Consider the following 15,285-nt stretch of genomic DNA (forward strand, 5'->3'; position numbering starts at 1 on the left):
GGAAAAATGGCCAAAAACCATTGGAGCCAAGTTTGGCGACATACCACGCCCACATTTTATGGCGTGGGAACAATTTATTCACAATTTATAATATCTTATATCTGTAGTATCTGTTATTTTAACCGTGACTCATTTGGTCAAAATCCCCAGGAGGAGTTTCTTTAAGTACAACCTCTTTTTTTTGCCGAAAAATGGAAGACAAAAACAAAGATGGCCGACTTCCTGATCCTTTTCTGGAATGGGTTCCTGAGTCTTTTATGTGCTTCCTGTCATGATAGACGTCTCCTGCAATTTTCGTGTCAATACGCTAAATCGGCGCTAATTTTTTTCCTCATTTTAAAAAGGTGCCGCTAGAGAGCCAATTTTGAAATTTCACATTCGGGCATACTTGCCAACCCTCCTGGATTTTCCGGGAGACTCCCGAAATTCAGCTCCTCTCCCGAAAACCTCCCGGGACAAATTTTCTCCCGAAAATTTCCCGAAATTCATGCGGACGTGTCGACAGCCTGTTTTCACGTCCGTAAAGCAGTTGGTCTGCCGTAAACAGCAATGTTGTGACACTCTTAAACAGGACAATACTGCCATCTACTGTACATGCATATGTGACAATAACATCTCGGGCTTTTAGAGAGTGCAGTGCACAACTGCGCACACAACAAGGAGACGAAGCAGAATGCATCATCAGAGAGGGTGTTCAGCATGGTTAGAAAAATAGTGACAGAGAATAGAACAAGGATGGACAATTCAACCCTTAACTCAACAATGAGTAGATGAGTGTTATGTGTGTGTATATGCGTAAATAAATGAACACTGAAATTCAAATATTTTTCTTATTTATATATATATATATATATATATATATATATATATATATATAGCTAGAATTCACTGAAAGTCAAGTATTTCTATATATATATATATATATATATATATATATATGAAATACTTGACTTGGTGAATTCTAGCTGTAAATATACTCCTCCCCTCTTAACCACACCCCCAACCACACACCCCCGGGACCCCCCCCCCCACCCCCACCATCTCCCGAAATCGGAGGTCTCAAAGTTGGCAAGTATGCATTCGGGACCCCTAAAATATAGAATTTTATGGGGGACTTTTCGTGCATTTTAAGGCGTCCAAACGTATAGAAGAAAAAAACATCCATTTCAACAGGGCCCTTGCGGGGCCTGCTCCGCTGTTCGGGCCCTAAATCCCCTCAAAGACTTCCAGAACACGTGCGTGGTCACCTACTTGCAGCACATATGACATCAAAGTAAAGTATTTATTTACCTATTCTCTTCTGATCGGTGATGTCCAGCTCTGGTTCAACGTAAGGCTTGAGCTCGTCTTCCTCGAATCCCGCATTGATCCATCGATCCTTCATGATTTGCTACAAAAACCCAGAAAGATGGAAGTTAGCGGCTCGTCTTTTACGGCGTCTACAAACAGGTTCTTTTGAAGTGGATGACCTTTCACAGTCAACATCAACATTGTGTTGTTTTCATTCGCTGCAGATCGATGTTTCTGTAAGCTTTTAATCAGGAGAGCAACTAATTAGTATGGATCATTCTCTGATATGACCCATGAGCGCCGCGGGCCATCTGAGGCTGACGCACGCGACCGCCGACTGCATTTGTGTGTGTGTCATTTATTGGTCTCAACCACTATGTTCACATGTACACAATATTCCTGTTGAGGAACAAAAACAAGACAAGAAGTAAGAATATATTTGTGTTTACATATTAATCAGCATATTCCCAATATTGCTGCTAATACTGCACGGGGTCAAACCAGTAGTTATTTGTTTGTGCTGTGTAGGTGGAGCAAATCAAGTGCTTCTTTTCTCCGACCTGTGCCAAGCTGTATACCAGGCATGTCCAAACTTCAGTTTGACCCACAAAATGTCATGAATTTAGAAGGAATCTGTCCCACAGGGTGTTTTAAAACTGTTAAATATCTGACTACTGCAAATTTTCCACCATCTGATAAACAATGTGAGTAAATCATAATTTACTTATATGGCCCAATCTAAACAACCTTCCCTAGTCATGGCGGGGGAAAAAAATGCAACCAACGCAAAAAGTCAGATATAACAACCTGCTCACTGAACATTGTGGATATTATTAAAAAGCATTAAATCACAATAAATAAAATCAATTTTACACACATTTAAATACATTACAATGCATGATGGGAAAACATGCAAAACTCTCTCTCCACAATTCCCCATGTTTGGCGCATTTTAGCTGCTGATTGATTACAGATTGATTGATAAAACATTCGAGACTCCGGAGTCTTCCCAAAAATCCCAGATTACCCAAAATTCACGGACATTTTCCCCATTGAAAATGACTGGGCCAAAATTTCAACTTGCACAATTCCCACATTTCTCACCCGATTTGAACCGTTTCACCATCCAAACGTTACACTCACCCTGGACATTCAAGCCAGCATGTATCCTGGTTCTCAAATTACCAGGAATTTATCCCCACTGAAAATTAATGGGCAAAATACAAACTTCTCCATATCCCACATTTGTCAAGGTTCCACCATCAACACACTCCACTCACCCTGGATTAGGACACATTTCAGTTCAACTCACACGTTTCTGCGGCATTCACACACAATTCCTACTGGACTTGCACAGATTCTAGTTCAGGGGTGTCCAAACTACGGCCCGAGGGCCAAGTGCCATTACTAGTACTTTTCAAAGAAGCGCAGCATAGCATTTACTAATACCACGACATTCACCTCTCATCCTCAGTCACTAATCTGGGTGTTAGAATGGACCCTCACCTGACCTTTGAGGCTCAAATAAAACAACTGTGCAAGATCTCCTTCTACCACCTCAGGAACATTGCTAAACTCCGCCCCTCACTCACTCTGTCTGATGCCGAGAGGCTCGTCCACGCCTTTGTCTCCTCCAGGCTAGACTACTGCAACGCACTTCTTGTCGGAATCCCAAGCAAGAACATCCAGAAGCTGCAGCACTTACAGAATAGTGTTGCTAGGATCCTGATCAGAGTGCGGAAATACAACCACATCACACCAATTCTCAAATCCCTTCACTGGCTTCCTGTTCCACTCAGGTTGAATACAAGTGTGAAGTGAAGTGAAGTGAATTATGTTTATATAGCGCTTTTCACTTTACATAGTGAAACCCAATATCTAAGTTACATTTAAACCAGTGTGGGTGGCACTGGGAGAAGTTGGGTAAAGTGTCTTGCCCAAGGACACAACAGCAGTGACTAGGATGGCGGAAGCGGGGATCGAACCTGCAACCCTCAAGTTGCTGGCACGGCCGCTCTACCAACCGAGCTATACCGCCCCGAATACAAAGTCTCCCTACTAACCCACCAGTGCCTCCATGGAAATGCCCCCCTCTACCTCAAAGAACTATTCACCCCCAAATCCTCCACACGACACCTTCGCTCCGGACAGGCTAACCTCCTCCAACCTCCCAGGACAAAACTACGAACTATGGGAGACCGGGCTTTCTGCTCCGCCGCTCCCAGTCTGTGGAATGCTCTCCCTGACCACCTGAGGGCACCACAGACTGTGGATGCTTTTAAAAAAGGCTTAAAAACCCTTCTTTAAAAAAAAGCCTTTTTATAGATATCTGCATACTAATTCTAGCTATTAGGCTGTTCTAGTTTTTTAATTTTTTTTATTATCTTTTTGTTATTTTTTTTTTCAATACACTGTAGCACTTTGAGGTTGTATGCTCAATGTAAAGTGCCTTTTACAAAAAAATCTATTATTATTATATAAACCAATCAAAACAACCTTCCCCAGTCATGGTGCAGGGGAAAAAAACCGGGACAAAAATTCAACAATCATAGTCGTACATAACAACCTGCTCTTTGAACTTTGTGGATATGATAAAATGTGTCCAATCAACAGAAGAAGAAACAATCAGATTGACGCCCATTGAAATCCATTCCAAGGGATAATGGGGGTAAAAAATGCAAAACACCTACTCTACACTTATCCATGTTTGGCGCATTTTAGCTGCTTGATATTTCTGATTGATTAAGAAACCTTAAGGAGGGTTTCACTGAGTCAACAAGGCAGGAGTTGAACTTTCACATACTCTTAAGAACCAATTACAATAATTATATATATATATATGTTCTAGTTGATTATAGTTGTAAATATTGTCTGTATTGAAGAAACTGAAAAGTATAATATATAATTAATCAAGAATTGATGAATTAAGTCCATCCTTAAATGGTAAACACTATGCATCGGCATTAATAAACTGCGTAACGAATGGTAGAAATTTCTAACGGGGTTTGTTTCCTCGCACGCAATCATGCACACTTGAGAAGATCAGATGGTGTCATGGACAGTGGCGGCGTGTGACGCAGACATCGGGGGAAAAGAAGGAGCTTGTGATGGGGACCAGCACACAGGACTGGACCTGGGGCCCCCACAGAAGATGACGCAGGCAGGTGGAGGAGAGATGCAGAGTGGAGCGGAGGGTGGCGAGGTGCTTGAGGGATGACATTCTCCAGACGGTGCAGATGACGTGCTCGTGACGGTGAGGGGGGTGGTTGAAAAACTGAACTGTATATTTACGTTTTCGGCGTCCTCCCTCACCTCGAGAGTACCGCGCTTGGCTGGGTTGAGGACCAGGAAGCGCTTAAGAAGGTTCTCGCAGTCCGTGGACATGTAGAAGGGGATGCGGTACTTTCCTCGCAGCACCCGCTCGCGGAGCTCCTGCGAGTGTGACCACAATGACGTCAGCAAGTTAGCGCCATGTTGTAGGCGACATCACATCTCACCTTGAGGTTCTGTCCGTCAAAGGGCAGCGAGCCGCTGACCAGCGTGTACAGGATGACGCCCAAACTCCAAACGTCCACCTCCGGCCCGTCGTACTTCTTGCCCTGGAAGAGCTCGGGGGCGGCGTATGGCGGCGAGCCGCAGAAGGTGTCTAGCTTGTTGCCTAAAGTAAACTCGTTGCTGAAGCCAAAGTCGGCGATCTTTATGTTCATGTCTGCGTCCAGGAGAAGGTTCTCAGCCTGCGGAGAAGACGGGGGTCAAGGTTACAGCAGACTTTGTAATGTGCAGTATTGGGGTGGAACAGCACGCCTCTAAAAGTCACCATGTTTCAATCAAAGCAGAGAGAGGAAGTATGAATGAAGGAGCATCCATTGAGTTTGTTTCTTGCCTAAGATGTCGTTTGTATTTAATTGGGTGTGATTACATCAGATGTAATGAAACATCTGCTCATGATCGCACGCTGCCTGGGGCAGAAGAATAATTAGGAGACAGACGCAGCATGAGTGAAGGCATCATCTGCCAAAATGAGAAAGTAGCCGGCATCCCTACAAGACATTTGGATGCATGCTGGGAAAACAAGACACGGAGTCGGGTATAAAGAGAGTATGCAGAAACTAAACAACAAGCGCCATCTTTGCTACCAAGTACGTGTGCGGCATGAGCCCATGTCATTTTTGATGTCAGATTTTCTGACAAAATTAACCAAAAATAATGAGTCTATATAAACATACTCCAGCTCATAAACTTACAATAAAACATTTTATTATGTGAAATTGTAATTTTCCAGTCGTACTTGACGCACTCTGCTGCTACATTCCCGCATTGTTTCGTGACCAGCAGGCACTCTAACACAGTGGTCCCCAACCTTTTTGTAGCTGCAGACCGGTCAACGCTTGAAAATTTGTCCCACGGACCAGGGGGACAACAAAAAAAACAAAAAAACAAAATTTTTTTTTTTTTCATAAAGAAATACAATTATGTGTGCTTATGGACTGAATCACTGCAGACTGTATTGATCTATATTGATATATAATGTATATATTGTGTGTTTTATGTTGATTTAATAAAAAATAAAAAATATATATATATGTATATATATATATATATATTTTTTTTCTTGTGCGGCCCGGTACCAATCGGTAGTTGGGGACCACTGCTCTGACACACCCGACGGCGCAATAACCATAAAAAGAATACACAGAACGAGTAAAAAAATGAATACCCCTTATATTGCCAAAATCTTCCTTTTTCTTCAGTTTCTTTTAGTCCTACACAACTACCTCATAAAATCACATATTAAATCAGTTTTGCACTATTTGCATCTTCAAACTAGTCACTTTTAAATTGGGACTTTTGCACTGCTTTGTATCTCACATGATTTTCATTTATTTATAAATGGTTGATTTATATAGGCTAGTTAAGGCTAGCCTATATAAATCAACCATTTATAAATACACATCAGTAGGCTAAATGAACCTCTTCAATTTGTCGCACTTTTATTATTTCATTATTTTTATTTTGCAATTTTACTTTTTATTCGAACCCATCTACCGTATTGCTTTTGCACTCTTGTTTAGCTCATTCATTGTTTATGTTCTTTGTTTGTTTTTTTGCTGTATGCTTTTTAACCTGTAAAGCACTTTGGTCCAATTTAAAAATTGTTGTAAACGTGCTATATAAATTAAGTTGCCTTGCCAACCTCTCACATGATTGATTGTTTTAGTGAAATTTAGCAAGATACCCACACTTTACATTGTATCTATAATTGAACCTATTTAAGATTTTCCACAAGGAAGGGGAGGAGTCTGCAAAATGTCATTTTACATTTGTATGAAGACAATTAGGATGATTCTGATTCTGACTAGCATTGCACCAACGATCAAGGACAAATTGTGACTTGTGTGTGAAGTATGTCAACTTGTAATCCTTGTATCTTTAAGTTTTATTCTAACTGATCTATCTTTTTTGTAACATGCTAAGTGAATAGGTGTACTTTTGTAGTTATACAGATATGGTAACACTGGCGATCAGGAGAGAATATTGAGTGATTTTTGGTCCAGAACATATTTTGCTTTAATCATTATTGATGTATTTCTTGCCACTTTATATAGTACATTGCATTATGAGATTTCCAGTTAATTTCCTCATCTATTATTACCATACTTGCCAACCCTCCCGGATTTTCCGGGAGACTCCCGAAATTCAGCGCCTCTCCCGAAAACGAAATTTTCTCCCGAAAATATCCCGAAATTCCGGCGGAGCTGGAGGCCACGCCTCCTCCAGCTCCATGCAGACCTGAGTGAGGACAGCTTGTAAAGCTGTTTGTCTGCCGTAAACAGCAATGTTGTGACACTCTTAAACAGGACAATACTCCCATCTACTGTACATGCATATGTGACATTAACATATACGGCTTTTAGAGAGTGCAGTGCACAACTGCGCACACAACAAGGAGACGAAGCAGAATGAGTCATCAGAGAGGGTGTTCAGCATGGTTAGAAAAATAGTGACAAAGAATAGAACAAAGATGGACAATTCAACCCTTAACTCAACAATGAGTAGATGAGTGTCATGTGTGTGTAATAAAAAAATAAAATAAAATAAAATAAATATATATATATATATAGAGCTAGAATTCACTGAAAGTCAAGTATTTATTTTATATATATATATATATATATATATATATATATATATATATATATATATGAAATACTTGACTTACTTACTCAAATCAATCAATCAATCAATGTTTATTTATATAGCCCTAAATCACAAGTGTCTCAAAGGGCTGCACAAGCCACAACGACATCCTCGGTATAGCCCACATAAGGGCAAGGAAAAACTCAAATATTTCTTATATATATATATATATATATATATATACTTGACTTGGTGAATTCTAGCTGTAAATATATTCCTCCCCTATTAGCCACGCCCCAACCACGCCCCGACCACACCCCCCACCCCCACCTCCCGAAATCGGAGGTCTCAAGGTTGGCAAGTATGATTATTACACCCATTTACTCTTTCAATGTCCTTCTATTTATAGTCTACTGTTACCAAATTGCATTATTTTAGTTTTACTGATTCTAAGATAGTCTGTTTTTGTCAAACCATCTCTTTAATTTACTAATTTCTTCTGTTATGACTTGTATAAGCTTCTGTGTGTTCTCTCCTGAACAAAACGCAGACGTCATGTCGTGTGTTTACCTGGCACCAGACGCTGTAGTCGGTGGCTCTACAGTGTTGTTGGCATACCTTCACTTCCCATACTTGTCTTCTTTCCGGGGAAGCCCATAGCATCAGCTCAAAGTTAGTAGCAGTCATGGCGCCCTGCAGTCACGTGAGCGCCTTTTGACCAATCATTGTGGAGATGGCCTGAAACCGAGTTGGCCAAGCTCTCTTCATACACGACTCAGAGGACACCGCTAATAAGCGTGACGTGTTGGCAAACACAGACGAGCACACTCATGGATCATTCATGGCATTCCATGAGGACGCTGCAAGGCCATACCCACACGAGCGTCGAGATTTCGACGTGAAATGCTGGTGTAGTGGGAGACATGTTACGCTCAGATGCATTAAGTGCATGTGCGTGCTTCACTCTGACCTTTCTAGACAACGTGAGTCAGACTTAATCAGCCTCGAAAGGTGGACACTCATTTCTTATTTGAATATTTCATGACACCATAGAGCAGTGGTTCTCAAATGGGGGTACGCATACCCCTGGGGGTACTTGAAGGTATGCCAAGGGGTACGTGAGATTTTTTTTTAATATTCTAAAAATAGCAACAATTCAAAAATCCTTTATAAATATATTTATTGAATAATACTTCAACAAAATATGAATGTAAGTTCATAAACTGAACATCAAATCAAGTAGGCTATTCCATTCATTACCATAAACCCAGAGTTTCCCCCATGCCATGATGGTTTGACCCTACCTGGCGGTGCCACACGGCACCGACTGTCAATCAACTAAAAGATCCTCAGTGAAGCACACGCTCAGGTTTCTCACTAAAATGTCTGTCAAAAAGAACTGTGAAAAGAAATGCAACAATGCAATATTCAGTGTTGACAGCTAGATTTTCTGTGGACATGTTCCATAAATATTGATGTTAAAGGGGAACATTATCACAATTTCAGAAGGGTTAAAACCATTAAAAATCAGTTCCCAGTGGCTTATTTTATTTTTTAAAGTTTTTTTCAAAATTTTACCCATCACGCAATATCCCTAAAAAAAGCTTCAAAGTGCCTGATTTTAACCATCATTATATACACCCGTCCATTTTCCTGTGACGTCACACAGTGATGCCAATACAAACAAACATGGCGGATAGAACAGCAAGGAATAGCGACATTAGCTCGGATTCAGACTCGGATTTCAGCGGCTTAAGCGATTCAACAGATTACGCATGTATTGAAACGGATGGTTGTAGTGTGGAGGCAGGTAGCGAAAACGAAATTGAAGAAGAAACTGAAGCTATTGAGCCATATCGGTTTGAACCGTATGCAAGCGAAACCGACGAAAACGACACGACAGCCAGCGACACGGGAGAAAGCGAGGACGAATTCGGCGATCGCCTTCTACCCAACGATTGGTATGTGTTTGTTTGGCATTAAAGGAAACTAACAACAATGAACTAGGTTTACAGCATATGAAATACATTTGGCAACAACATGCACTTTGAGAGTGCAGACAGCCCAGTTTTCATCAATTAATATATTCTGTAGACATACCCTCATCCGCTCTCTTTTCCTGAAAGCTGATCTGTCCAGTCCAGTTGGAAATGCATCTGCTTTGAGTGTCGCAGGATATCCACACATTCTTGCCATCTCTGTCGTAGCATAGCTTTCGTCGGTAAAGTGTGCGGAACAAACGTCCAATTTCTTGCCACTTTCGCATCTTTGGGCCACTGGTGCAACTTGAATCCGTCCCTGTTCGTGTTGTTACACCCTCCGACAACACACCGACGAGGCATGATGTCTCCAAGGTACGGAAAACAGTCGAAAAAACGGAAAATAACAGAGCTGATTTGACTCGGTGTTTGTAATGTGTTTGAGAGCGAATAATAGAAAGGCGTTTAATTCGCCAAAATTCACCCATTTAGAGTTCGGAAATCGGTTAAAAAAATATATGGTCTTTTTTCTGCAACATCAAGGTATATATTGACGCTTACATAGGTCTGGTGATAATGTTCCCCTTTAAAGATTTCTTTTTGTGTGAAGAAATGTTTAGAATTAAGTTCATGAATCCAGATGGATCTCTATTACAATCCCCAAAGAGGGCACTTTAAGTTGATGATTACTTCTATGTGTAGAAATCTTTATTTATAATTGAATCACTGTTTATTTTTCAACAAGTTTCTAGTTATTTTTATATCTTTTTTTCCAAATAGTTCAAGAAAGACCACTACAAATGAGCAATATTTTGCACTGTTATACAATTTAATATATCAAAAACTGATGACATAGTGCTGTATTTTACTTCTTTATCTCTTTTTTTCCAACCAAAAATGCTTTGCTCTGATTAGGGGCTACATCACTGAAAAAAGGTTGAGAACCACTACCATAGAGGAAGATAAGGACTTATATCATCTGAAAACTCTGCTGAACCTTGTTTTGCTCATTACTAGGCCTGGGTCGATATTCGATAAGACAATAAACAGACAAAAGAAAATGTAATCGCCATGAGCATGCTTCAAGCGCATTAACACTTTTCGTCGCTTTTAGCGGCTTCGCGCGTTAGTGCCATAGCGGTATGAAAAGAAGGGGGGGGAATTAGGGCTGGGCAATATATCGATATAGTCGATATATCCCGGGTTTGTCTCTGTGCGATATAGAAAATGACTATATCGTGATATTCGAGTATACATTCTCACGCAGTTGCTTTTAGCTGCGGGCATTACACTACAGGCGTTTCCCACTCTTTCTTGTCTCTCTGCCTCACAGAGACTTAAACCAAGCGCACCTTCTTACACACGTCACGTGTGCAACGTCACACGCTCCCGTGGAGCAGAGAGGTAGTGACATGGTAACGTTAGCTGTGATGCTAGCGGTGAGGTAATACGAGAGAGAGAAGGTGCGAATCTGGTAACAAATGGAGGAAGAATAATTAATTCCCAAGAAAAACAGCATGGGATCCATTGTCCGGCGGTGGTTTGGCTTCAAGCGGGAAGATGTTCAACATTTATGCAGCAAAAGCGTTGCTACAAAAAGTAGCATTACTGCTAATGTGTAGCATCATTTGAAAAGTCACCCGCTAGAGAATGAAGAGTGCTTGAAACTCCGCATGTCAACATCTCCGGCCGGTGCCACACCAGCAAAATGCCGAAGCAACTATTTCCAGAAAAGCCGTAGATATTATGTGATTGGGCCGGAACGCAAATGCAGTGCCTTTAAGGCACGCCCCAATATTGTTGTCTGGGTGAAAATCGGGAAAAATTCGGGAGAATGGTTGCCCTGGGAGATTTTCTGGAGGGGTACTGAAATTCGGGAGTCTCCCGGGAAAATCGGGAGGGTTGGCAAGTATGACTGGGAGACGCAACTTCTCTGTACTTCTCCCTACGTCCGTGTACCACTCCGTACAGCAGTGTTTTAAAAAGTCATAAATTTTACTTTTTGAAACCGATACGAATAATTTCCGATATTACATTTTAAAGCATTTATCGGCCGGTAATATCGGCAGTCCGATATTATCGGACATCTCTAGTTATGATGCTGACATTGTCACTTTAAAGACATCAACTCTAAGTTACTGTATGCTGTTTTAATATTTGCTTGAATCATTAGATGTTCCTACACAATTATTTGCACTAAAAATCCATGTTTGTTGTAATAAATATGATTAGAGTATTTTAGCATTATATCTGTGTTTAATTACAGTAAATGTTTTTTACAACACTTTATGGCATTTTGTTTTTGGCCATATACCACAATAATATCGTACCGTGCCTTTAATACCGTGATAATATCGACATTTTGATATTGTTACATCCTTACTGAAATGTCAAACCAAGTTAAAACCAGACAGGATGTGAAATATGTGGAGACGCTTATATCTCTGTCAAATCTTATCAGATTGGATTGTCATTTTCAAATGTTGGATCCTATTACATTTGTACACCTGCCGTTCTGGGTATAACATGACCTCCTTTTCGATACTCTCAGATCCTGAACAACGGTGGCTCTCTCACTGATGACAAATGTTAAGCCTCGGTGAAGGTCTTCCTGCTGGATACTGGTGGCTCTCATGAGGCCACAGAGCATTCTGCTGTGCTGAGGCTGCACATCATTAGTAACAAAACTGGTTCTTCAGCTTTAGGGGATATAATCTGCTGGTTGTTTGGCGCTCGCATGTTTGTGTGTAAGTGTGTGTGTGTGTGTGTACTCACCTTGAGGTCTCTGTGGACAATGTGCTTCTGGTGGCAGTACTGTACCGCTGATACAATCTGCAGGAAAGAAAAAAAAAACAGCTAAAAGGGGAACTGCACATTTTTATTTTTATTTTGCCCATCGTTCACAATTATGAAAGACATGACGGATGTATTTTGTTAATGCATTCTAACTATTAAATAAATTAGATCAAAAGTCTGCTTACAACGGAGCTTACGAAAACTGCTCTATTCTGCCTATACAGCACTTAAAAGAACCAAACACCTCCATTAAGGTTTATCTACATGATGTAAGTATATATATATGTAATGTAGTAACAGGCACATTCATAATAACATTGCATATGCGGCGCATTGACTTAAAAAACGCATCACAACGTTCTCTTCTTTTTCTTCATCACTGATTATTACTCACCGCAGACTTTATGAGAGCCAACAAACACAACACAACCACTTACTGTACAAGGTCTGCTGTCATTTGGATGCAGACTGCTAGGACGTTCTTATATTCTAATTTAGATTAAGAATATCACATAATCCCCGCAAAAAAAGCGTACTTTTGTGTCGTTCTCGCCATTCCTGGATCTAAATTGGAATGCAAAGTGTACCAACTTGTCGGAATACCTACTCAGCCTTCAACTGTCCAGTTAAGAGGCATGATTTATGATCTAGAATAAACTTCCACGGAGAAGGGAAGCGAGGAAACAGCAGACCACTCGATGTCAATAGGAGGTACACATGCCAGTGATCACGTCGCCGCTCTAAATCAAATCAAATCAACTTTATTTATAAAGCACATTTAAAATTTACCACAGGGGTAGCCAAAGTGCTGTACAATGGGCAGGTTAAAAGATAATACGAGTACCGAGCAAACACAACACAACACAAACAAAACACGATAAAAAATAAATAAATAAAATAGAATAAATAAAACATAAAAACATAAAAACATGTTTACAGCAGGTGTATTATGGGGCGCCATTGCAGGATGGATATCACTCAGTGTTAAAAGCCATGGAATAAAAGTATGTTTTTAAGAGAGATTTAAAAACAGGAAGAGAGGAGGCTTGTCTAATACTCAGAGGTAGGTCGTTCCAGAGCTTGGGAGCAGCAGCGGCGAAAGCTCTGTCACCTCTAAGCTTCAGCCTTGTGTCAAGGACCGTCAACAGCAGCTGATCGGCTGATCTTAAGGATCGGGTGGGGCAGTAAGGCTTTAAATAGTTTGTCTGCGTTAGCGCTTATAATAACAATACCACTAATAATTGGTTATTATTCAAATCACCAAATGTAAATGGAGCATTGTTGGCGCTTTTTGAATAGGTATTTATTGGGTTTTATGGGCGGAATAGAGGACCTCCCATTGGTTCTGTTGTAGGGTGACGTTTTACGTTTGTTTACAAGTTAGAATGCATTATTAAAAGAATCTATCCGTCGTCAAGTCTTTCATAATGATTGAGACGAGGCAAAATTCCCAAAAAAGTGCAGTTCCTCTTTAAGCACAGCTACCTTTTGGTTTGACACATCCTTCCTGCCAAAGGTAATACTAAAACGCACCCTGCTAAAACATTACTCTGGTTTTAAAAATGTATTTTATTTGGCATATTGTGCAAATGACACCATTTGGAAATAACTGATCTGTTATGCAAATCAGTCTATTTCTTAGCTTTATTTTCGTGGCTCATTGACGAACCTAAGTAGGTCTCTTTAACACGTCACGTGACACCGATTAACGTTACCACAGCACGGGCCCAATTACAAGGGTCTTGCCGGAGACGTGTGACTTAACAAGAACCGAGACGGATGACGGCGTTTTGACCAGCGCCCCCAGGACGAGAGCGGTCTCGGGTGCAGAGGCGTGAAAGCAGAGCGCAGCAGGAGGGGTGAAAGCTGGGTACCTGTCTAAATTTAGCCCTGGCCTCTTTTTCCTTCATTCTTCCATGTGCTACCAGGTAGTCGAAGACCTCTCCTGCAAAGACAAAGGAAAGAAAGCCGTGAGAGAGAAAAATACAAGACAGCTGTTCGCCCCATGTGTGTGTTCGGGGGCGCTTTTACGACCGCTTGTTGCACATGGAGCCTCTCCTGCGGGTACACGCTGCTGCTGTGCGACGACACTCTTCCCACAGCCGACACTTCTCGGGATGAAAACTGAAACCGGATCAAAGAAACAGAAAGAGCTGTCTTTTTCCCCCCCAGAATCCTTGACATTCTCCCACTCAGCACGCTGACCTGCGAGGGCGCCAGTCAACTTTAGAGGCCGAGAAAAGCAACATCTCATCGACATTCTGACTCATCCTCCACAGACATTAGATGTGTAGAGCACGGGGAGGCATGCAGCTTAGACAGCGACCTTTCAAAGTTGTTTATCCTTTAAAACTGTAATAAGTTGGTTTGAGCGTACCTCGGTTTTAAGGTCGCCGTTTGGTTCATTTCGGGTGTAATACATAATGTTTAGAAAGTGATTTTTAAAACAAAATACACACAGGTAAATGTCCAATCAATTAAAAATATCAACTGCTGGGTTGCAAACATGTGAACTAGAGGTACAGTATGTCTGGGTTTCAGGCGATGGTCCAGAGTCCAATTAGGCTACGGTTTATTTATCTGCGTAAGTGCAAATTTGGGCGTATTTTGAAAGGTTTAGAATGGGATGGCGTGGATTTGTATCAATCAATCAATCAATCAATGTTTATTTATATAGCCCTAAATCACAAGTGTCTCAAAGGGCTGCACAAGCCACAACGACATCCTCGGTACAGAGCCCACATAAGGGCAAGGAAAAACTCACCCCAGTGGGACGTCGATGTGAATGACTATGAGAAACCTTGGAGAGGACCGCATATGTGGGTAACCCCCCCCTCTAGGGGAGACCGGATGCATTTATAGACCCTGGGGTGTAACAGTACGTGTATTTGTATTGAACCATTTCGGTACGGGGGTTTTGGTTCGGTTCGGAGGTGTACCGAACGAGTTTCCACACGGACAAATTAAGTAGCGTATCGCACGTTGTGTAAACAATGTACACTGAGGCACAACACACGACATGTTAGCAACGACCGGGCTACGACAACATATAAAAGCCAGAGCTGGAAGACCCTCCTGCCTC

The 15,285-nt window shown here is 41.2% G+C and overlaps 1 protein-coding gene across 16 annotated transcripts in view; it reads right to left on the reverse strand.

Moving 5' to 3' along the window:
* The window catches only part of mark3a (MAP/microtubule affinity-regulating kinase 3a), a 113,955-nt gene that overhangs the window by 31,533 nt on the left and 67,137 nt on the right, over positions 1–15,285 (reverse strand). For 9 of the 16 annotated variants that reach the window (XM_072916243.1, XM_061987445.2, XM_061987442.2 and 6 more), the window contains exons 7-11: positions 14,078–14,148; positions 12,183–12,239; positions 4,788–5,024; positions 4,582–4,722; positions 1,291–1,390 (exon numbers count right to left, since the gene is read on the reverse strand). In XM_072916243.1, the coding sequence (XP_072772344.1) occupies positions 1,291–1,390; positions 4,582–4,722; positions 4,788–5,024; positions 12,183–12,239; positions 14,078–14,148 (606 nt within the window). The remainder of the gene's footprint in view (positions 1–1,290; positions 1,391–4,581; positions 4,723–4,787; positions 5,025–12,182; positions 12,240–14,077; positions 14,149–15,285) is intronic. The other 7 variants (XM_061987444.2, XM_072916244.1, XM_061987448.2 and 4 more) reach the window with 1 other exon arrangement.

The sequence above is a fragment of the Nerophis lumbriciformis genome, linkage group LG26 (genome assembly GCF_033978685.3).
Source record: "Nerophis lumbriciformis linkage group LG26, RoL_Nlum_v2.1, whole genome shotgun sequence".
Taxonomy (NCBI): Eukaryota; Metazoa; Chordata; class Actinopteri; order Syngnathiformes; family Syngnathidae; genus Nerophis; species Nerophis lumbriciformis.